Source organism: Pseudoliparis swirei, chromosome 12 (assembly GCF_029220125.1).
Source record: "Pseudoliparis swirei isolate HS2019 ecotype Mariana Trench chromosome 12, NWPU_hadal_v1, whole genome shotgun sequence".
Lineage (NCBI taxonomy): Eukaryota > Metazoa > Chordata > Actinopteri > Perciformes > Liparidae > Pseudoliparis > Pseudoliparis swirei.
The window spans coordinates 10,045,635-10,068,511 of NC_079399.1; the positions used below are offsets into that span (position 1 = coordinate 10,045,635).

Consider the following 22,877-nt stretch of genomic DNA (forward strand, 5'->3'; position numbering starts at 1 on the left):
AGCTTCTGTGGTATAGACAGTTGGCTATGTGCTGGTGTACTACACGATAATTAGTATGAGCTTGAGCATGAATGGTGAAGCTATGTAATAATTCAGTGTGCCGATAACTCTCATAGTTTGAGAAGGAGCGAGCAGGTGAGATCAGGTATTGGTGTCAGGCGTTACCAGATGAATGACCTGACAGCTCGCTGTAACTCTTGCTCTCTATGCATGTCGAAGTGTCCTTGAGCAAGACACTGAATCGCTGCTCCCCGGGAGGCGCTTCACAGCAGCCCACTGCTCCTATAAGGATGGGTTAAATGCAGAGAACATATTTCATGTATGTGACTATATATAATAACAATAATATACAGTTTTCATTTTTTTCATAACTGAAGATATTTTATGGCATTTTAGGTAGACAAGTGGTAAATACAGGTAGACAGGAGCGTCGAGCACAGTATATATACCTCATATGTTCACTCCTGACTTTACTTGAGGTCCATGGCTTCTATAGGCCACCATGGGTGTGTTCAGCACCATGGACAACAGTCCACATTTTGCATCCCTCCATCTAACGTCTGATTGAAAGTCATTGAGGACATAAGCCATTAGGTCAACGCGGGCCTGTCTTTAACTCGCTGAAAAAAGTTGCACTTCCTGAGCCTGATTTAAACATGTATGCCATAAGGTTTGCCTAAATCCCTTGGTGAGCTCTTCATTGGTAATTTTTTTAAACATGTACTTTTTCATACCATGGATTGTCTTTTGGTCAACTCGAGGTGTTTGAATACATTGATTGAGTCTTCATGGTTTAATTTCACCCTGCATGTTATTCCACGCAAAGACACAGCCAGCACCTGGGGGACATGCCGTTTACACGGGAGGATGTTGTCGTTACTCACGGCAGGCGGTATGAATAAGAAACAAACTTTGCTAGGACATCTGCTATGGAACCGGAATTACATGTTTGAGAAGGGGGGACTACTGGGATGCTGCAGCCACACTTCGGGCAAAGGGCGACGGCGGTATTTATTCTAGGACTGCCGTCTGTGTGGGTTACCCACAATAATTTTCATCGATAGCCTAAGTATTAATTATATCCTTATCAATTAAAGGAATAAACATCGCAATTCGTTATGTTATTTTTAGGCTCGTCCCCATCTTTGCTTATAGATGTTATCAATCGGATGGTCCAAATAAATTCAAAACATAAACCTCATCATTAGTCGTTTGACAAGCGAAATTCTGTTATGGTCTGGCTTTGTGCAACTCGATAAATGATTCTTTTCATCACTGTGGGATTGATCGCCTTTTAAAAACGTGACAGTTTACGGACAGCATGAGCAAAGCATCTTATATAAATATTTAGTTGGCAGCCTTAAATGCAATATTAAGCAATACAATATTTGCAAAGGAAGGCATAGTTTTCATCAACAGAAGTTCACAGCTCATTCAGTGCTGGAGTTAAAGAACCTTAATTCTCTTAACTCTGTCCAGTCTCAAGGGTTGGAAGGCATTGGCACGGTCAAATATGGTTACCTAGCACCTAGACAAGTATACCTCATATGAATCAGTAAATCACACATGATTAATGACATAATTCTTGGATTCATAATTAATAAAATGTGCATTATGTAGAATCCACTTAGCATATGTTCATAAATACAGCATAATAACAACAACTGTACCATTAATAGTATAACGATTTAATAGGAAAGGCCATTGCAAATTTGGACACCTTTTTCATATTTCATTTTACACCATATAAATGCTGTTAGTCCCACCGTCTGGGTTTGTTTCAACACCTCATGACAAGTGTATTTAGTACAGTTAGCACTGTGCTGCTAATGTGTCCATGAGTCAGCCCCTCCTGCTCAAGGGGTGCTGTTGTGTAGGTGACCCGAGCTCCAAACGTGGCGTGTCCTTCAGTTAACTCAATGAATTTAGGCAGTTTGACCATTACAGGATAGAGGCCGCCTGACAAAACTAGTACAACAGTGACCTCTGCTGTTCGTTACAGTTCCCTGCAAGCACCGAGAGGCTGCGTCTGCTATTGGTGGATATATTTAATGTATAGATAGTGTTTAGATGTCACCTTTTTTTAAATAAAAGGTAAACATCTACATATTTAAGTAAGTAAGTAAAGTTGATTCATATTGCACTTATCACATACAAAGTGTCACAACGTGCAGTACAGATGTCAATTAAAACAATTTGGAAATAACAGGTGCCAAAACAGTTTAAAGAGCAAAGTACAATACACAGTAAAAAGATGGTGCAAAAAATAAACAAACAAACAAACAGAGAAGATAAAAGCAGGCCATAAAATGTTCAAATCAACAAAATGCCAGTGTCAACAGGTATGTTTTGAGATGGAGTTATGGAATTATGCTGTGGAATCAGCAAACCTTAGGAGTGCAGGCAGAGTTTTCCACAGCGTCGGTGCAGATTCTAATTGTTTCCTTTACTTTGCTGTTGTCGTTTTTCGTCTTTTTTCATGTCCATATGAACCTTTGGAAAGATAAACGTAACATCGCTGTTGGCCTACATTTTAGTCAATAAAGTTTTGAACAGAAAAAAAATGGAGGCTGACAGACGAGGATTGTAGGAAGCTAACATGATCAGTTTCTCAAGAGCGGCCACTACAGTACCAGCTCGTTGTTTTTAGATACAACCACCAGACACACATCGTATCACGTGCTGCTGCCAACACAACGTGCAGGTGAGAAGATACTGCGCGTGCTGAACACAACGATGTCACGCTACTTGGCTTGTTGTGAACTTCCGAGCGAGCTAGCCGTTGGAAATAAACATTAGCCGGTGTAACGGTTTATGAAGCGACCGCGTTAACTGGCGACTTTGAGCCGCATTGTTTATTTGGTATAGTAGCTATGTATTCGTATGTATATGGGAGGGTTTAGCACTCTATTGCAAAATTAAAACAAGCAGCATTCACGAGGACAGCTGGACGTGTTCTCCATCCTATCTTTTAACAACAGACGCGTTCGGCTGAAAAGTCGCCAGTTAACACGGTCGCCGGTTAAACCGTAACACCGTGTCGGTGCAGGCTAGCCTGCCATCGTTACAGAAACAAGTTGATTTCACAGCGTTAATACCAGTCGACAACAAACTGAGTTTCAGTCCCGCGGAGTGCATACAAATGACTGCACAGCAGCTGGCGCTCGTGTCGTCATCGTAACCTTGTCTGTCTGACATACTGACAAAAGATTGACATCAGTTCTGAGATATTAAAATGTATCTCATCTTTCCACTGATATTATGTCTCTTTCTGACTGTTGGCAGGACGGTGGATCTTCTCATTCTCCGTCTGAAGCTTTACAGCCCTTGAGGTCAGAAGATGGAGGAGGACCACGTCCACTGCATGTCCTGTGTTAATCAGAGATGCATGGTCAGACCTCAACCAGGCATCTCTTGTGATCTTATCACCTGTCCTCTGGTGTGCGGGGCGGTGTTTCACTCCTGCAAAGTTGATGAGCACCATCTTCTGTGTGCCCTGCTGAGGGTGCCCTGCCTGAACAGTGGCTATGGCTGCCCTGCCGCCCTGGTTCGCAACCAAATGTACGCGCACCTTGAAGTGTGTCCGGCTGGAGTGGTGTGCTGCACGATGGAGTGGAACAGATGGCCCGTTAGCTGCCTGGACTACACTTCCTATGAGAGCCTGAGCCGTGGGGTGGAGGAGGTGGAGCAGCTGGATATGGCACTTGCTCTTCAGGACCAGCGTACGCTCCTCGAGTCCCTCAAGGTGATCGCCATGACTCCGACTGCAGAAGGAGAAGCACTTTCCCCGCCTCGTGAGGACAACAGGACAACGGACTCATCTTTGCTTCCATCGGCCCCCGAGGCCTCCGCCATGACGGAGTCCCCTTCGCGGGCGCCGTCCTCACGTCAGCCGCGACCGCCCCCGCCAGGCTCGGCGAAGGAGAGAATTGTCAGTGGAATAAATGGCTTGACCGAGGAGCACTTCAGTAAACTCTACGAGGCCACGGTGGAGACGGCGAGAAGCTTATCCGCCGCTTTGGACTTTGTGAGCCGAGCGCAGCCGGTCGACGGCAGCGACGAGCGCATCGAGAGGCGGTCGAGCGACGACGGAGACCTTCGGAGTGGACCCGGCGGTTTGAAGAGAAAAGAGACGGAGGGGCAACGCGTTTGTTCGAGCTGTTTGAGAGGAGATGGGGCTGTGGCGGGAGCCGACGTGAAGACTTTAAAGACAACAGATGGAGCGCTGTCAGGAGGCACGGAGGCCTGTCTTGAGACGGCCCGCCCGGTGGAGGTGAAAGGTGACATGAGTGCTGGTGTTTCTCAGGAGGCGGCCCCCCCCCCCCCGAGGACGTCTCCAGTGCCCGTCAGCCAGGGTGCGGCGCAGCGGGCCGCTCATGTGGTCCTGGAAGACAGGGGGCTCGTTCTTTTGGGAAACCACGGGCCCGAGCGAAAGTTCTACAACTACAATTTGTTTCGGGGTCCTGGCCGATGTCCGTTACCCAACGGGCGGGTTGGTTTCATCCCAGACAGGTCTGCGTTTAGATTACGACCCAAAATGGAAGACAAGGCGGTCGACACTTCGGATCTGGAGCCGGCGGACGACCCCATGGGCCTCGGAGAGATTGATCTGATCACGGCGGCGCTGCTCTTCTGTTTGGAGGATTTCAGAGAGTGTCGAAGGATCTCCGACGCGATCTACGTCGACGGCTACCGCGTGGACTTTGGCACCCAGACGTTCACGTTCCCCGCGGCCATCTTGGTGACCGGCACCAGAGTGGGTGAGATTGCGTCCGCGTCTGCCTGCGACCACGCCGCCCCGCAGCTCTCCTACCCGAGCCCCTTTCGCACGCTCCGCCTCGGGCTCGTCCTGGAAGCTCTGGAGGTGGAGGCGGTGCCGCACAACCGCTACCTCCCCCCCAACCCCCGCTACCGGCACATGTTCCCGTTCGTCTGCGGTCAGGCGCTGCGTCGGGACCAGTTCTCTTCCCATTTCACAAATGTCCACGGGGACATCCACGCCGGTCTCAACGGTTGGATGGAGCACCGCTGCCCCCTGGCGTATTACGGTTGCACATTTTCTCAGCGGAGGTTTTACCCGTCGACCGAGGGGGCCAAAGTGGTTCATGACAGGCACCTCAGGGCCTTCGGGGTGCAGCCTCGCCCGCGGGCAACATTTCCAAGTGATTTCCAGTCCGACCAAATCAGCGGGCTTCCGATTGAGATCTTGTGGCACGTGGCTGGATTCCTGGACAGCTTCAGCCTCTGCCAGCTGTCCCTGGTGTCACGGACGATGAGGGAGGTGTGTGCCAGTCTCCTCCAGACCAGGGGCATCGTGGAGCTGCGGTGGGAGCGGAGGCGACGGCCCGGTGCCCCCGGCGCTGTGTCGTGGCAGATCAAAAACAGAGTGAGTAGTCAAGAGTTCCCCGCCCCCCCGAGTGATCTTTTTTTAATAATCTCATATCAAATCGGGTATCGGGCTTTTCACAAGAGGAAACGTTCCAAATAGCCGATGTGCCACTGTAGCTCTACAGTAAATGCTCTGTCATTATACGCAGACATTTTATTACTTTAACCATATTTGTGATTATATAGAAGTATACAAATACATTTTTAATAAAAAATAAATGTATGAGGCACGGAGCTGGAAGGTCTATTTGGGGTTCCAGGGAGTGCAGCGTCAAACGAATGCATTTGACAAGTCAACTGGAGCCTGTTTACAGTCTTGACCTTCATGACATCATCTTTTTTCTTTGTTTTCTGACAGGTGTGGAGCTTCAGCACTGCTTTCAGCCCGGTGTTGTCTTGGGGTTTCACCGATCTCCCCAGCATGTCGAACCATCTTAAGAAGTGCCACTTCAACAACGTGGAGCACAAGACGGAGCCGGTGCCCCTTCCTGCCATGTGCACTGCCCGAGATGGACACTCGCTGCGTCGCGTCCTCCGTCACGTCAACACCTGATGAAACAAAGATGACCTCTCGTCGCTGCACAACAGTCCGTGTGGTATTCTGTGGATGTCTTGAAAACATAGCTCTTCCTGTTTGACACTTCGTTATTAAGAAGCCGTAATGAAATAACGCCCTAACTGCCACAATCAAGGTGTGTTGTCGTGGATTGCATGGATTCGTTGCTGACATGTGTCCTTATTCTGGTGAGATAAAATATATTTTCCTGAAGACAAATATGCATATTAGATTTATATTATTCTATATGATATACTGTATACATGTTTTCACTATCTTGCCTTTCAGTAGTAGCCATGGGGAAAAGCAGATTGTTGGTTATATTGCATTATTTCTGTGACAGAAGTGATGCCAGCACTTTACACAAGATTTGCGTCACCCTCCTAAATTGGTATGTGACCCTAAATGTTCTCAGTCTTTCTGTTTCCTACAGCGGGTGTCAACCTATTGTCTGTTTTCTGGATTTGTAGGACATTGAGTCAAAAATGATGGCAATTAATATGAGGACAGCCTAAAAATGCATGTAATTTGCTACCATTTAATAAAGTCTTTACAGCCTTTTATGTATTTGTTTTCCTTTAAAGTTTTTCAGTATAAAATGTCATTGTTATTATGCATAGCCTCTTTTGGTTGAGTGACATTATTAAATATATTTTGGATTCAAATACAAAGATTTGTACAAAAGGTACAGGACTTCGCCGAATGGTCATCAATCTCTTAAATAATATCCGAAAAACTGATATTGACAAGTTTCAAGAACACTTTCATCCTTGGATTGAAAGTATCCTGGAATCTGTCACAGACAGATGTGTTTACTCAAGAGAGAGCCCAAAATCAGTAGCTCTTTATGAACTTGGACAGATCTGTCCAAGACAGATGGGCACATATATATGTATATATACCATTATCCATTATATCGCTTATCCTCTTTAGGGTCGCGCAGCGCTGGAGCCGATCCCAGCTGACATAGGGCGAAGGCAGGGTACACCCTGGACAGGCCGCCAGTCCATCCAGGGCACATATAGACACAGACAACCCTTCACACTCACTTTCACACCTATGGGCAATTCAGAGATCAATTAACCTGACTGCATGTCTTTGGACTGTGGGAGGAAGCCACGCTGCCACGGGGAGAACATGCAAATTCTTGCTGTGAGGCGACAGTGCTAGCCACTACACCACCGTGCAGCCCATATATCTATATATAGATATATAGATATACAGGACTGTCTCAGAAAATTAGAATATTGTGATAAAGTTCTTTATTTTCTGTAATGCAATTAAAAAAACAAAAATGTCATGCATTCTGGATTCATTACAAATCAACTGAAATATTGTAAGCCTTTTATTCTTTTAATATTGCTGATTATGGCTTACAGCTTAAGAAAACTCTAAAATCCTATCTCATAAAATTTTAATATTTCCTCAGACCAAGTAAAAAAAAAGATTTATAACAGCTGAGTGTTTGTCAAGGCTCAGGAAACCCTTGCAGGTGTTTTGAGTTAATTAGACAATTCAAGTGATTTGTTTAATACCCTACTAGTATACTTTTTCATGATATTCTAATATTTAGAGATAGGATATTTGAGTTTTCTTAAGCTGTAAGCCATAATCAGCAATATTAAAAGAATAAAAGGCTTGCAATATTTCAGTTGATTTGTAATGAATCCAGAATGCATGACATTTTTGTTTTTTTAATTGCATTACAGAAAATAAAGAACTTCATCACAATATTCTAATTTTCTGAGACAGTCCTGTATATACTATATATATATAGTAAATATATATGTATAGAAAAAGAGATGAATGCATGCAATAAAGATTTACCGGGTCAAACGCAAAGATATGTATATATATATATTTATGTATATATATGTATATTTATATACAGGACTGTCTCAGAAAATTAGAATATTGTGATAAAGTCCTTTATTTTCTGTAATGCAATTTAAAAAACAAAAATGTCATGCATTCTGGATTCATTACAAATCAACTGAAATATTGCAAGCCTTTTATTCTTTTAATATTGCTGATTATGGCTTACAGCTTAAGAAAACTCTAAAATCCTATCTCATAAAATTAGAATATTTCCTCAGACCAAGTTTTAAAAAAAAGATTTATAACAGCAAAACAAAATCAAACATTTGAAAATGTCCATTAATGCACTCAGTACTTGGTTGGGAATCCTTTTGCACGGATTACTGCATCAATGCGGCGTGGCATGGAGGCAATCAGCCTGTGGCATTGCTGAGGGTTTATGGATGCCCAGGATGCTTCAATAGCGGCCTTTAGCTCATTTGCATTGTTGGGTCTGGTGTCTTTCAGCTTCTTCTTCATAATACCCCACAAATTCTCTATGGTGTTCAGGTCAGGGGAATTGGCAGGCCAATCGAGGACAGTAATGCCATGGTCAGTACACCAGTTACTGGTGGTTTTGGCACTGTGGGCAGGTGCCAGATCATGCTGGAAAATGAAATCCTCATCTCCATAGAGCTTTTCAGCAGACGGAAGCATGTAGTGCTCTAAAATCTCTTGGTACACAGCTGCATTTACTCTGGACTTGATGAAACACAGTGGACCAACACCAGCAGCTGACATGGCTCCCAAACCATCACTGACTGTGGGAACTTCACACTGGATTTCAAGCAACTTGGATTTTGCGCCTCTCTTTTTGTGTCTTACCCTCCTGATGGAGGGTGTCAATGATGGTCCTCTGGACAGCAGTCAGATCAGCAGTCTTCCCATACTTGTGATTTAGTCTACTGAACCAAGCTGAGTGTTTTCAAGGCTCAGAAAACCCTTGCAGGTGTTTCGAGTTAATTAGACGATTCAAGTGATTTGTTTAATACCCTACTAGTATACTTTTTCATGATATTCTAATATTTAGAGATAGGATATTTGAGTTTTCTTAAGCTGTAAGCCATAATCAGCAATATTAAAAGAATAAAAGGCTTGCAATATTTCAGTTGATTTGTAATGAATCCAGAATGCATGACATTTTTGTTTTTTTAATTGCATTACAGAAAATAAAGAACTTTATCACAATATTCTAATTGTCTGAGACAGTCCTGTATATATACAGTATATATATATATAGAAAAAGAGATGAATGCATGCAATAAAGATTTACCGGGTCAAACGCAAAGACTTTATATCTGAGCGTATATTGCATGTTGATCTTAGAATAGTCACCTAACATTACAATTTCAAATATCTATTCCCAATTTAATAATTCACAGATTATATTAAATTAAAAAAATAATGCCAGAAAGCCTTTAAGCAAAGAAGAAAAATATGGATGGAATTGTATGCACATGCAGTGGCCAGCACTCACATCTGACCCTTAACTTCTCATCTCATTCACCTACTTTTCTAATTAAAAAAAGAAAATAAAGGAACAACACAAACAGCTGAGGTATTGGCCATAATGCAAGCTTTAGCCTGCATGGACAAAAATATGTAATAAGAAAGCACAATAATTCCAAACAGTTTGTAATGCTGCAACATCTTTCATTAAGGTTTTGAAAACTACAAGGGCCATCACACTCAGAGTTTTCAACGATAATAGCTGAGCTTAGGAAAAAGTAAAGAGTTGTTATGAGAAACATACACAAAGCCACACTCAAACACAAACAGATGGTTCATGTTTCAATGAGGAAGTTGACAAAATGGTGCAAGACTAGAAACTAAGCCGAACCAGTGGAAACGAATACAGCTGTTGCTGCACAGAGCAAACAAATATATGCAAATCGAGAATGTGCAAATCGAAATATATGCAAAACGATAATGAATGAACACACAGGGTTTTGTTGAACCTTCACCAACCACTCGGCCACATTGGTTTTCGCAAAAATTAAAGTATTTCTCAAAAACTGAAAAGAAAACCTTTAAAATTTAAAATAAAATGTAGTATTATTGAAAGATAATGTGAAAACTGCCTTGCCTTAAATGTGGCGTGAGACACAGTAAATCTCAAAAGACTAGATTACATTACTCGGCTGATGTTGCAGTGCCGTTAACCCCAGCTAACAAGGACTAGTTATCACAGATAACGGGGGAGGTGATACCATCGTTTAGCCCATGTGGACTGCAACCGCAAATCTATGGCAGACTTTTTTTAAGACCCCGCTGTCTCTCAGAATGGATAACGGCACCCATTTTAAAAAATAATATGGTAATGACTTGATTGGAAAAAAATTGATGTGTGATAATCTACTCAATACCCTAGAAACTTGAAACTAACGGTCAGATGAGTCGACAGCTGGCACCAGAACAACAATTAACTTGAACGGGCACTCGGTAGAGCGCATACCTTCGCATATCACAAGATTGGGCATTGAATTATGAACATTTTGGCATTAGTTGCATGCCAATTGGACAAAAATGTATCGTGCTATGGTAAAAAAAGATTTTGACCTTTCCATGACCTTGACCTTGACCTTTGACCCGATTGATCCCAAAATCAAATCAAATGGTCCCCGGATAATAACCAATCATCCCACCAAATTCCATGTGATTCAAGAAGATTTGACCTGTTCATGACCTTTGACCTTGACCTTTGACCCGATCGATCCCAAAATCTAATCAACTGGTCCCCGGATAATAAACAATCATCCCACCAAATTTCATGCGATTCGGTTCAATACTTTTTGAGTTCTGCGAAAGATTTTGACCTGTTCATGACCTTTGACCTTGACCTTTGACCCGATCGATCCCAAAATCTAATCAACTGGTCCCCGGATAATAAACAATCATCCCACCAAATTGCATGCGATTCGGTTCAATACTTTTTGAGTTTTGCGAATAACACGCATACAAATAAATAAATAAATACACGGCGATCAAAACATAACCTTCCGGCATTTTCAATGCGAAGGTAATAACCCAGGATGGTGTTTTCTCCAGAATCCTGTGTGGACATATACCACTAAAACCACCACATATAAACAAAGCAAAAAAACATTAACGTAGACATTCCAGCCACTGGATGTTTAGCAAGCTCAGACAACTCAGATGCATGCCATATTGACATAAAGCTGTGTTTAAATTACTTTAAAAAAAAGGTTTTTGCAGCAGCTTAAGACTAAAATTTACAGCTAACCAATCCAATCCTCCACTTCCAACATCTGAAAGCCCTTAATTGGCAATGGATGTCCATATTACTACTATGGGACATCGATAACTCAAGAGCGCATAATAAATCATGTGTCACTCAAGAATTAGGATACACAGAAGGAAAAGACATAAATAGACATAATGCTCAAATGTACTGACCCTGAACGTATACATCGGACATGTGACCTGCTCTGATATCCACACAGTGACAGGCCTAGCTTTCCCCCAGATGCACCTCAGAAACACTTTTACTCAATGCTCTTGTGAAGACAGTGGTCATTCAAGCAACTGGGAATGTCAGTATTCAAACTGGTATCCCAGACAAGGGGAGAGTAAGCCATGGTGACATTAAACCAGTATTTTTGATTTGTCATATTCTTCATATATTTACCACAAAAACAGCGCACCGTTCCCTGGACAAGGAGACACGGAAAACAATAGCATTGTATTGTGTACTACACCCAGAACCTCTAGACAGAGGGATTTAACTGGACTTTGTTTATAACATACTCAACACTCTCTTATAAGTGACGCAAGGTCAGACAATGCACCTCCACACACAAGGTCATGGCCCCTTTGAACACTACATAGACTATAATAATATCAAAGTATCCGCATGGCATCAGACCAAGCTTACATTTTGGGAGAAGCATTTAGCAAAATGCTTGAAGACTAGCAGAGGAGAAGGTTTGGACACGTGGCCAAAGTGGAGAATGAATGGAACAACAAAAGGAGAATACAAATTGATAATGTCTTACTACCCCATTAATGTGTATCAATTTTCTAATGGACCTGGAGGGGATCTCCCATGGTTAAAGAATCTAAGGTGTGTCAAACTAAATCTAAATAAATTAAGAACTCCTATCAAACAGAACATGGAGAAATACTGGAGTAATACATTTCTGGGGCTCGTAGGGGAGTGGAATATGCCTAGACCAGGAAGCATATCCATCCCTTACATCACTGTTTAAAACAACACCCAATAACTCATTTATTGACTGATTTCAGAGACAACCTGTTGGCCCCATGCAACGTGGGCAAACCCTGGTATAATACCTGGAGTGATATATAGCTACGACAAAGAAGTTGATATATGCCCTGTGAAACCCACCTCTTCTGAAATGGTTCTGAGCGCACCAGAGCCTGAGCCTGTGGAACCAGAGAAACCAACAGCAGCTGAAACTCAAGCCATGACAGTAATATCTGCAGTTTAAGGATGCAAAGCCTGCCCTGGTCAGACTGATGACCCTCACAATACAGGGATGCTTCCGGGATCCATTCAGTGGGCACGGTTTTAAATTCTTCAGAGAATTTTGAGGCCAGATAAATGGACGCTACCTTTCGAATGTGGCCAAAAGTGAGATACATGCGGCATGGTCGTATAACCAGTATGTGTGCAACGAGGATGGAAAAGGGAAACCTACCGGTGTGAAGTTGTTGTGTTCAGCGAGGAGGGTCAACACCTGGAGACAATGTTCCTGATACAGCCCGAAGGTCTTAGAGGAGAAAACAAGCAGGAACATAGAGCAGCTTCGATCTGAAGGTGTAGGTAGGAACTTCCCTTATCTTTCCTCATGATCTGACAAATGATGATCCAAATACGACACTTGTAGTTATGCAAACAGGAGAATCCTAGACAGTGTTAAGTGTTAACAAGTTTTTTGGATTAAAAAAAAGTTTGAGTTTAGAAAAACTACCAGAAGGCCAAGGACAAGGCTTGCAGTGGTCAGGCTGATTACCTTTCTACAACCAGGGTTAGCAAGGAGCAGCTATTCTGAAAGGTTGACAAACGAGTAACACAAGAATCGTGATGGTTGAGTTACATCAACTCTTTTGGCAGGGCGGTTGTATGAAACAGCTAGAAGTTAGGGAGGAGGGATTAAAGGAGACAACAAGCAGGAACACAAAGCACAGAACAGCCTGAAGGTGTAGGTAGGAACATTACTTTTCTTTCCTCACGGTATGGCAGTTGATGATCCAAATACCACATTTATAGTAGTGTAAGCAGGTTAATCCTATAGACAATGTTAAATGTTAACCAGGTTGTTTTATACCTTTTTATACAAAAAAAAATTGGTGTTTAGAAAAAATATCAAAAGCTAAAACAAATACTACTTTACATTTTTTTGTGCAAACAGGAGCAACACATTCTTTGTCCTGAAAGTCTTTTTGCAGAGATTTGGAGCATTCACTCGGCAATTTAAATGGGTTTATTTTTCTCCACAGACTGACCATGGTTGGGTACAAGCTAGAAGTCACAGGTGTCTTGAAATCTTCAGGAACATGCGACCACGTATACGTCACCTTATTTGGAACTGAAGGACAGAGTGAGAGAACCGAGTTGGACAACTTTGGAACGGACTTTTCAACTGGGACAGTAAGTTGAATCCTGTTGAACATCCTGAAATTAGGTCTGGGACAATGGAATGGATTTAGTTTGTGTGTACATATATGCTGGGTGAGTATCTGTCTTCTGACTAATTGAAGAAACATTTACCGTTTTATATAATTAACACACTTTATGTCACAGGGTGTGGTGAGGCAGACACAGACCAGAGAGGATGAACTTTAACGGTTATTATTCCCGGAAGGACTCAAAGGGAAAACTGTCATGGAACAGCGAAGAATACAAGGACAGGGGGGCGAGGGTGTGAACCGGGCGGGACACGACAGGGCAGGCAGACTGAGCCGGGAAGATGATCAAAACTATAGGAACAGTAAAAAAAAAAAAGGTTAATGCAAGGAGAAAAAAAAAAGTTATGCTTTATGAAGAAACAATTTGATTTGGCTGGCAAAATATATCCTCAAATGTAGATTTTTAATAGCTAAAGCATGACATGCATCCCATCTTTTTCTGGCACACGCACACCTCGCCCCGGCTTCACTACGCTTTAGCCTACCTTTGCTTCTCTTCTTCCTTCCACCTGGACTTGTACACTCTGCCATTACTCAAGAGAACTGCATTGCTTTTGATATTCTGTGATGTAACAAAGACTGCCGCGCATTCACGGACAATATAACTTGTTGGTTGATCTTCACAGGATTACATTTAAAATCATACACTGAAAACACAATCTAATGGTATTTCATCTTCATGGTGCTAAGGTCACATGATACATTTAAATTCAGTTGTCAGAGAATTTTAAATAATTCCACTGGGATATATTCCATAAATGGCTTTCACCATGCTCGTCTATCACCATGTACCTAGATGACATTTATAAATGTTTTAATATTAAATCAAATATTTAAGAAGACTGTGCAGTCTGTGCGGATATGTGTACTCCTTAGATACTTATGTATGTTATGTTATATTAAATATTAAGGGTAATTCACAACACTCTAACATTCATGTTGAATTGTATTATATTATAATTGTTTGTTTACATTTTACATTAACCTTTGTTTCAAGACAGGAACCTACACCCTGAGCACCGATCTGTCTCTGGGGAAACTTCTGCTGTTCAAGGTGGAGAAAGATCCTTTTTCTTATCTCCCAGAAGATGAGTGGTACCTCTCCAAAATAGTGGTGACGACCCCAGAAGGAGAAGCCATTCTTTTCCCCTGTCACAGATGGATCTCTAGAGGAGAACTGGTGGAGCTCAGAGGAGGGAGAGGTCTGTTTTTAAGTTCGCCAAATAATTAACGAAAAATCATAAAAATTGATATTCATAGATAACTTATTTTCGCACATATGTTTTGTTGACAGTTTGTTAATTTTTATTTTAATAAAGTCATATTGATATGTTCCCTTCATGTCTCAGCCTTGAAGGGATTTGAGGAGGACCATCCCCTGTTGATTGAACACCGTGAAAAAGAGCTGATGCTTAAAAAGAACTTTTACCAGTAAGTTTGTATGTGTGCAGTACAGTATGTACCAGGAGCTCTTATGGTCTCAGAAGTTCATCTGGAGAAATTTATATGGGCCTTTTGGTAACTTTTATTTTGTGGGGTTGTTTTTCAGATGGAAGATTTGGGCTGAAGGTCTATCCCACATCAACCATTTCAATAATGCAGTGGAGCTCCCAGCTGAAATCCGCTTCTCTGAGTCCAAACTAACTGAATTTAAATATCTGAACATGAAAAAGTATGTCTACATAAATAATGTATACAAAACCTATTATATTTTCTATGTTTTGAGGCGAAAAATAAATTTGAAACAGCCCGTTTCCAGTCAGTATTCTGTTTAATCACGAATTATAAATATATTTGTAACCCCTTTCTTACTTCAGTGGTACTGAACTGAAGCTCAAGGGACTGCTTGGATCTGATAAAAAATGGGAAACCATTGAGGACATTAAAAATATATTCTGTTGGAAGAAGACAACAATGTCAGGTAGATTGTTTTTCCCCATTATCCACATCATGAATAATGTAATTGAAATTATTTCATAACAAGTCTATGCATATGAGCATTTGGCAGATTCTATCATTAGCTCAACACAACAAAAGTTCTTTCTTCAATGATATTAATACATGTATGAAAGCCCTTTGAGAAAAGTTGATATCCTGCATCTTAAATGAATGAAGTGGAATCTGCACTTATATCTTTGGATAGGATTTACAACATTTTTAAATTATCCCAAAATGAAAACCAAAGGAGCCCTTTTAACTAGAAAGGTGCACTCAGCAGAGTCTAGATATCCGTAAGGTGTGCCTGTAATAAGCTAATCATTAAATTAGATGGTGTTGGGTTTAACCATTCATTTTTAACAGTACAAATCTATCAGAAACAAACTATCAATGATTATGATCAACATCTTGTACTTCAAAAAAGTTAGACAATAGATAAGAAATAGATGTATATTGTATTCTATATCATATTTTACATTCTTCCAGAGTATGTCGCAGAGCACTGGAAGGAAGATGACTTTTATGGATCCCAGTTCCTGAATGGACCCAATCCCAATGTGATCAAGCGCTGCTCAGAGCTTCCCCCAAACTTTGCAGTCACAGAGGAGATGGTGAAGCCGTTCCTGGAAGAGGGAAGCTCTCTGCAGGAGGAACTGAAGGTATGAAAGAAGAACAGTGCCTTTAGTTTGAAGATAATCTCGTTTTTGGGAGACTGTTTTGTGTTTATCATCCCAATATAACGTTGCCTTTCTTTATCTGTGAAACCGTTTGTTTTAAACACCTCTTTCCTCTGTATTTTATTACCATACAGAAAGGCAATATATTCCTCTCTGACCAGAAGAAGATGGATGGAATACCCCCGAGAGTCTATAATGGAGAACCTCTGCACGTGACTGCTGGTCTCTGTTTGTTCTACTTGAACCCAGAAAACAAACTGAGGCCCATTGCAATACAGGTCTAGTCACATGATCATATTACATTCCACAGTTCATTACTATGTATTCAAAACCTACTGAACCTACATAACTAAATATCTTTTCATCAAATTCCAGTTACTTCAACAACCTTCTGAGCAGAACCCCATCTTTCTGCCCAGCGACTCGGAGACTGACTGGCTGCTGGCCAAGATGTTTATTAAAAATGCTGATTCCATGGATCATCAAGCAGTCCAACACTTCATGAAAACTCACTTGCTGCCAGAGGTCTATTCTCTTGCTGCTCTCCGCAGCTTCTCTGTGATTCATCCCCTCTATAAGGTATGATTGCTGGTGCTTTTTTTTTTTTACTATCTGAAATTATCACAAACTAATTGTGTATGTGTTTATTCTAATAAGCAACGATCTTAATAGTGCAGACTAAATATGCATTGGACTTTTTTAAGATCTTTACAATGAATGGAGTTCTATCAATGATGATTCCCCTAAGCATTACCTATATGCTCAGAATTCAATTCTAGCTTTTGAAGTGACAGTTATTGTTCGAGATCAAGAACTTTCCATTCATCAGGGTTTAAATATTCCCTTTGCTTTTACAGCTGCTGTTTCCACACTTCCATTGCACTCTTTCCATAAACATTGGAGCCCGCACAACTCTGTTTGGACCTCATGGGGCTATGAGTATAGTATGGCTCTGTAAAATACATATTTCTGAATACAATGCAAAATTATTTTACTTTAAGAAATGTGTTTGATTTTATATATGTGTCCGTGAATTACTTATTAGAGTTCACTTGGAGTTGACGGACTGACGGAGCTCATGAGAAGGGCTCTCTCTGAAACGACCTACAGCTCTCTCTGTCTGCCAGAGGACATCACTGCACGAGGACTGGAATCCATCCCCAACTTCTACTACAGAGACGATGGCCTGAAGCTGTGGAGCATCATCAACAGGTTATCTTTTTAAGAAGTATTGCAACTGTCCTCACCAATTTATTCTACAAACAACATATTAGAGTGTTTCTCTCTTAACATATCAAACATGTCCATGTAATTGTTTTGTGTCCACCAGCTTTGTGAAGGCCGTAGTGGAGTACTACTATCCCTCAGACAGTGAAGTGTGTAAAGACACTGAGCTGCAGGAATGGATCAGTGAGATATTCACACATGGCATCTTGGGAAACAAAGCCTCAGGTATTTAACAATAAGCATATAATATTGCAATGAAGATATTAATTGCCAATAATTAACTCAGAGTATTTGTTCTACCAACAGGGTTTCCAGAGAGCTTTCATACTGCCGAGGAGCTGACCAAATTCATCACCATGGTGATCTTCACAGTGACCTGTCAACATTCTGCAATAAACAATGGACAGGTAATTAGTTTGGACATTGGAGTATGTATTTATGTTTAAAGAAGTATGATTTTGTTTTCACACATCAAATGTATGAACACTTGGCAGGTTTGGAATCTAATTTATTTCTCCAATTTGTTATCTGAGCATTAAAAAGGTTGAATTCCCATTTTAGATTTATGTAACTTCCTCCTCCAATGTTTGACATTAAAATTATTTTATTGAATTTGTTTCCTCTCAATGTTTTTACATTTTGAAATTTCTTTCATAATTTAGTTTGACAACTACTCCTGGGTGCCAAGTATCTCACTCCTGCTGCGCAAGCCTCCTCCAACCACTAAGGGGCAGTCGAGCATGGAGACACTTTTGGAGACTCTCCCAAATGTTGGCGAGACAGTTAAATTTGCAGCACTGTTTTGCCTACTTTCAGAGACGTACTCTGACATGGTAGGTTTGGTGATGACCAACACTCATTATAACACATCCACAGTTTAAAAGTGTTTTAAAAAAGCATGTACCAAACACATTACTACGTCAATCTGATTTACTGTTTGGTTGTGTCCTTTCGGCAGGTTCCCATCGGTGCATACCCCAAAGAGCGATTCAATGAGCCTGCTCCAAAGCAGATGATTAAGAAATTTCAAGCAGAGTTGTCCTCCCTCAGTGAAGCAATTACAACAAGAAACTTGCAGCTTGAAATACCTTACAGCTACCTGGACCCTGCTCAGATCGAGAACAGTGTTGCTATTTAATTCGAGCTGTATCATCTCTCTGCATGAGGAAACTACATCAATACCTTTTTAACACCTGTCTTGCATGCTTTGTTGTTGGTTAAACTCTGGGAGACGATACTCTGGCTGTGTCATGTTAAGTCGGCCTAAGAAGGGGTACCTATATCTTTGTGTGAATTAAGTTTATGTGGGGCCCTCAGTAACAATGGACACAATATCACAAACTGGACATTGACCCCCCCAATATTTTCATGTATTTCTTATTTTTATTGATTGTTAATTGTTTCATTCATTCTCCTGGTATGTGTGTTTCTGCAATTGTGTGAAGGGTTAATGATGGTTAGGATGAGTAAAGCTCATACAGGCACTTAGGTCAGCTCAGGGGTCCTTCAGGAAGAAAGCGAGGGAAAACGCTACGCTAGTAATTAGCTCGCTATAGTATAGACCAGGGGTGCTCAATACGTCGACCTGCCAGTCGATCGCGGCGTAGTATGGTAGATCGCATGACATGAATAAAAATTGGCCCGCCCCCCTGTAATTTTCTCTATAGCACGTCTTTGTTCTTTTATTAAACTAAACAGCCGTCTGTTGTTGATCGTATCTACACAGCAGCATGTCATTTCTGTCTCTACGTGTCGCGTTAACACTTCTCGGCTCCGTCTCGCGCGCCGCAGGCCGAGCTGTGTGTGTGCGTGCATCAGGACGGAGCAAAAAAAAGTCACTTGCACCCCCCCCCTGTAGGTAGATCATTTTGACTTGGTCATTTCATAAGTAGCTCGCGTGCTGAAAAAGTGTGAGCACCCCTGATATAGACCAACAGCCTGCGGTGGAGTTGCTGAGTGTGATCTGTTTCTGTGCTTTCAGTTGGTATAAACAGTTATGAAACCCGTACACGCATAGATGTCATATGTGTCCAAGTGTGCAACATTTACATAGACTTACTTTGAGGAATAACTTAAATGAGCAGTTTTGTTAGGACATATTTGAGCTTGGACTCATTGTATGCATCAAAGAGGCCAAAGTCCAAACCAACAGATATCTGCTGAGAAGTGATGACATAATGTAATACCTCTCAGTGACCATATATAAGATAATGTGTATATATTCTGCTATAATATTACTGCCACACAATTCAGGAAGACATTTTCAAAACTAAAAGAAAACTCTTGTACCATTACAGTACATTGTAATAATAGAGCGCATTTAGTTTTAAGTAAACTATATAAAATAAAAAGACATGTAAGAAGTGGAAGAGTTACTCTTCTTTTCTAGTAACCTTCACCAGGGAGGAACGTTTTAATTGAATGCAATATTAAGAAATTACGGTTGAATATACTGTGGGGGATGGGGGGTTGTACAACTATGCCAGGAACACACTGGCAAGGAAGACCAGAGAAGCAAAGAGCAGCTTCTCTGGTTAAAAACAAGTCTTTATCCAACGATCGTGTGTGGGGGTGGAGACGCCTGCAGGACATCACCAGCTACACCTGGCTGCTCAGGAAGTTAAACCTGCCTCAGGAATTGCTGATCCAGTTCTAAAATGCAATAATCCAGTTTCTTCTGGTTTGGATGAGCCACCAAACTGGACAGTAAAAGAGTATAACGGAAAGTCAGGAATGCAGATAAAATCAAGAAACAAAACTTTTTTGTTTTGTTTAATCACCTCTATGTCATTGCACAGAGAGGGAAGTGGTAACAAGAATGTAGAAGTCAGAGTGGAGGGGCTTAAAGGAGGTAACAAGCAGGAACATAGAACAGCTTCAATCTGAAGGTGTCGGTAGGAACTTTCCTTATCTTTCCTCATGATCTGACAGTTGATGATCCATATACTACACTTGTAGTAATGCAAACAGGATAATACCAGACAATGTTAAGTGTTAACAAGGTGTTTTGATAGCTGATGAGAAAAACGTTTTGTTGAAAAAAACTATCAAAAGGCCAAGTAGCAGTGGTCGGGCAGAATATTAGTTTACAACCAGTCCAGAAACACAATGTGTCATGACCCGGAGTTTCTGTCTTGTATTGTGTCTTATTTTGAAGTCCTTGTGTCATCTGTCTCCCTGTGATTGTCTGCCCTGGTCCTGATTGTTTCCTTCTGTGTGATTGCTGGCCCCACCCTCATTGTGTCCACCTGTGTCTCGTTCCCCGTTGTCCAATCACCGCCGCCTGCCTGTGTATTTAAACCCTGTTTGTATCATTCCCGAGTGTGGCTTCGTACCGTTTGGTTCGTGTTTCTAGTCCTGTGTTGCCTGTTAATTCGGAATTAAATATTGGTTTTGAAGTAGTTAATTGGGTCCGCTCTCTCGCTGCGACAACACATGACACAACTAGAATGGGCACTCGGTAGAACGCATACCTTCGCATATCAAAAGATTGGGCATTGAATTATGAACGTTTTGGCATTAGTTGCATGCCAATTGGATAGAAATTGACCGCGCTATGGTAAAAAGAAGATTATGACCTTGACCTTTGACCCGATCGATCCCAAAATCTAATCAAATGGTCCCCGGATAATAACCAATCATCCCACCAAAATGTCATGCGATCCGGTTTAATACTTTTTTAGTTATGTGAGTAACACGCATACAAATAAATAAATAAATACACGGCGATCAAAACATAACCTTCCGCATTTTCAATGCGAAGGTAATGATCAAGATCAAATCCGTAAAGAGCAGTTACTCTGAAAGGTTTAAAAACAAGTCTTCGTCTAACTGTCCTACGTGGGGGTGTAGACATCTGCAGGACATCGCCAGCGACATCTGGCTGTTCAGGAAGTGCTTCATGTAGCACTAAAATGGCTCTTAATTATAGCATTTTGTAGTTTGGCTTTCTTGAAAAAAAATTACTTTCTTGATTCTTGTTCTGAGTTTGTACTCGTGGTTGAATGCACGTATTGTAAGTCGCTTTGGATAAAAGAGTCGGCTAAATGTAACAATTTGCTTTTCAATGTGTACATTTCATCTATTAGTGTCAATATAAATCCTACAGTTTGTACAGTATATTGTCATCTTTGAATTTGCATACTTGTACTGTTCTCGTGCAGTGTCTGAACTCTGACTAAACACCAAGTTAAACCGATGTTCAAAGAAGACAGATTTGTAGTACTTATCCATTTACTGTAACTCTTTCCCACTTTAACATGCACTTTTGGCATTGCCTTTATGATGCAGTAGTAGTAGTAGTAGTATAGCAGTAGTCTGTTGTAGCAGACATTACTTCATGTGCTAGAGACCACAATTCATGCTTACCATGTAAATCTAAATGTCTATCTGCTGAAATCAAGAAACACAACCAGGGCTCCAGACTAACTTTTACTAGAGGATATTTCTTAACTAAAATTAAAAATTTTAGAAATTGAAAATTTAACACGGTTTCCTGGGTCAAAAATGGGTCTTCGGTGCAGGTCGAGGGTGAGATGGTGATCAGCAGATCAGCAGCCACCCTACCCCGTCCCCCAATTCTCGTTCGTGACTCACACGTCTTGTCGCCCGACACGATCGTCGATTTTTTTTTTTTTTTATTTTTTGCCTTTTTGCTGAAAAAATTTGCTCTTTAGCCCAAACAAACAGAACCTGGCGCCCTAGGAAATCGACTTGCAAATTTCTTTTTCATTTTCCTGTGCAAATATTTTATACCTATACAATAATATATCTATTTAATTACTTTTGCCTTGCCCTTCTGCTGAACAAACACAAAAACAAATGAGACTTTAAACTTATTAACAGAGAAAAATTAAAGATATTTACGGTTACCTTGCACTCATGTTGTTGTTGTAAAATATTTTTGAATCAAACAGAGTTGCACTTGGTCCGATCACCGATCACCCGATAATATCAGTCACTGCCGATCACCACCGATCACCGATACCGATCATCACGATCCTGAAATCGATATCTGCCCGATCGATCCGCAATCACCGATCACGGTGTTGATTGAAACATTCTATTTATTGTGTATGATTGCCTAGGACTATGAGGAGAAATACATATATGAAGCACCTTAAACATTAATTATAAAGATTAAACATTTAATTTTTAACTTTTAACTTTTTAAATAATAAAAATTGAAAATTGTTTGATTTGTATTGTTGGGGATTTCAGATATGTATGAGACATGTCTGATCATCTGCATCATTCATTTCCTGGAAAATCTATATACAAGACTTTTCTTAACAACAAAAAACTAACTAATTTTTTATTTTATCCTCTTTTCCCTTTTTAATGTAAATAATGTTTAATTAATTAAAAAGAAATCTCAAAAAACTATTACAAATCCATATAACATCAATTGTGTTGTTATGTTAGTATATTATGTGTATGATTGATATGTTGATATGTTTTGATTCACGTCTTGGTTCTTTCCACTTCTTCCGCTAACTTTGCAAAACCGGATATTACTTCTTTCTTAAAACCTTCCGCTAACTTTATCAATGCCTCGCGCC

The 22,877-nt window shown here is 41.0% G+C and overlaps 2 protein-coding genes across 2 annotated transcripts; both read left to right on the forward strand.

Moving 5' to 3' along the window:
- Positions 1–1,713: 1,713 nt before the first annotated feature.
- Positions 1,714–6,507, forward strand: LOC130202583 (F-box only protein 30-like). The gene is made up of 3 exons (XM_056428249.1): positions 1,714–2,704; positions 3,286–5,386; positions 5,747–6,507. The coding sequence occupies exons 2-3, from the start codon at positions 3,341–3,343 to the stop codon at positions 5,939–5,941; spliced, it is 2,241 nt and encodes a 746-aa protein (XP_056284224.1). The 5' UTR covers positions 1,714–2,704; positions 3,286–3,340; the 3' UTR covers positions 5,942–6,507.
- Positions 6,508–13,242: 6,735 nt separating this feature from the next.
- On the forward strand, positions 13,243–19,322 carry LOC130202640 (hydroperoxide isomerase ALOXE3-like). The gene is made up of 14 exons (XM_056428337.1): positions 13,243–13,436; positions 14,472–14,676; positions 14,824–14,905; positions 15,024–15,146; positions 15,292–15,395; positions 15,899–16,071; positions 16,224–16,367; positions 16,465–16,668; positions 16,947–17,033; positions 17,135–17,301; positions 17,420–17,541; positions 17,623–17,723; positions 17,979–18,149; positions 18,275–19,322. Exons 1-14 carry the CDS (start codon positions 13,293–13,295, stop codon positions 18,452–18,454), a joined length of 2,007 nt encoding a protein of 668 aa, XP_056284312.1. The 5' UTR covers positions 13,243–13,292; the 3' UTR covers positions 18,455–19,322.
- Positions 19,323–22,877: the final 3,555 nt, after the last annotated feature.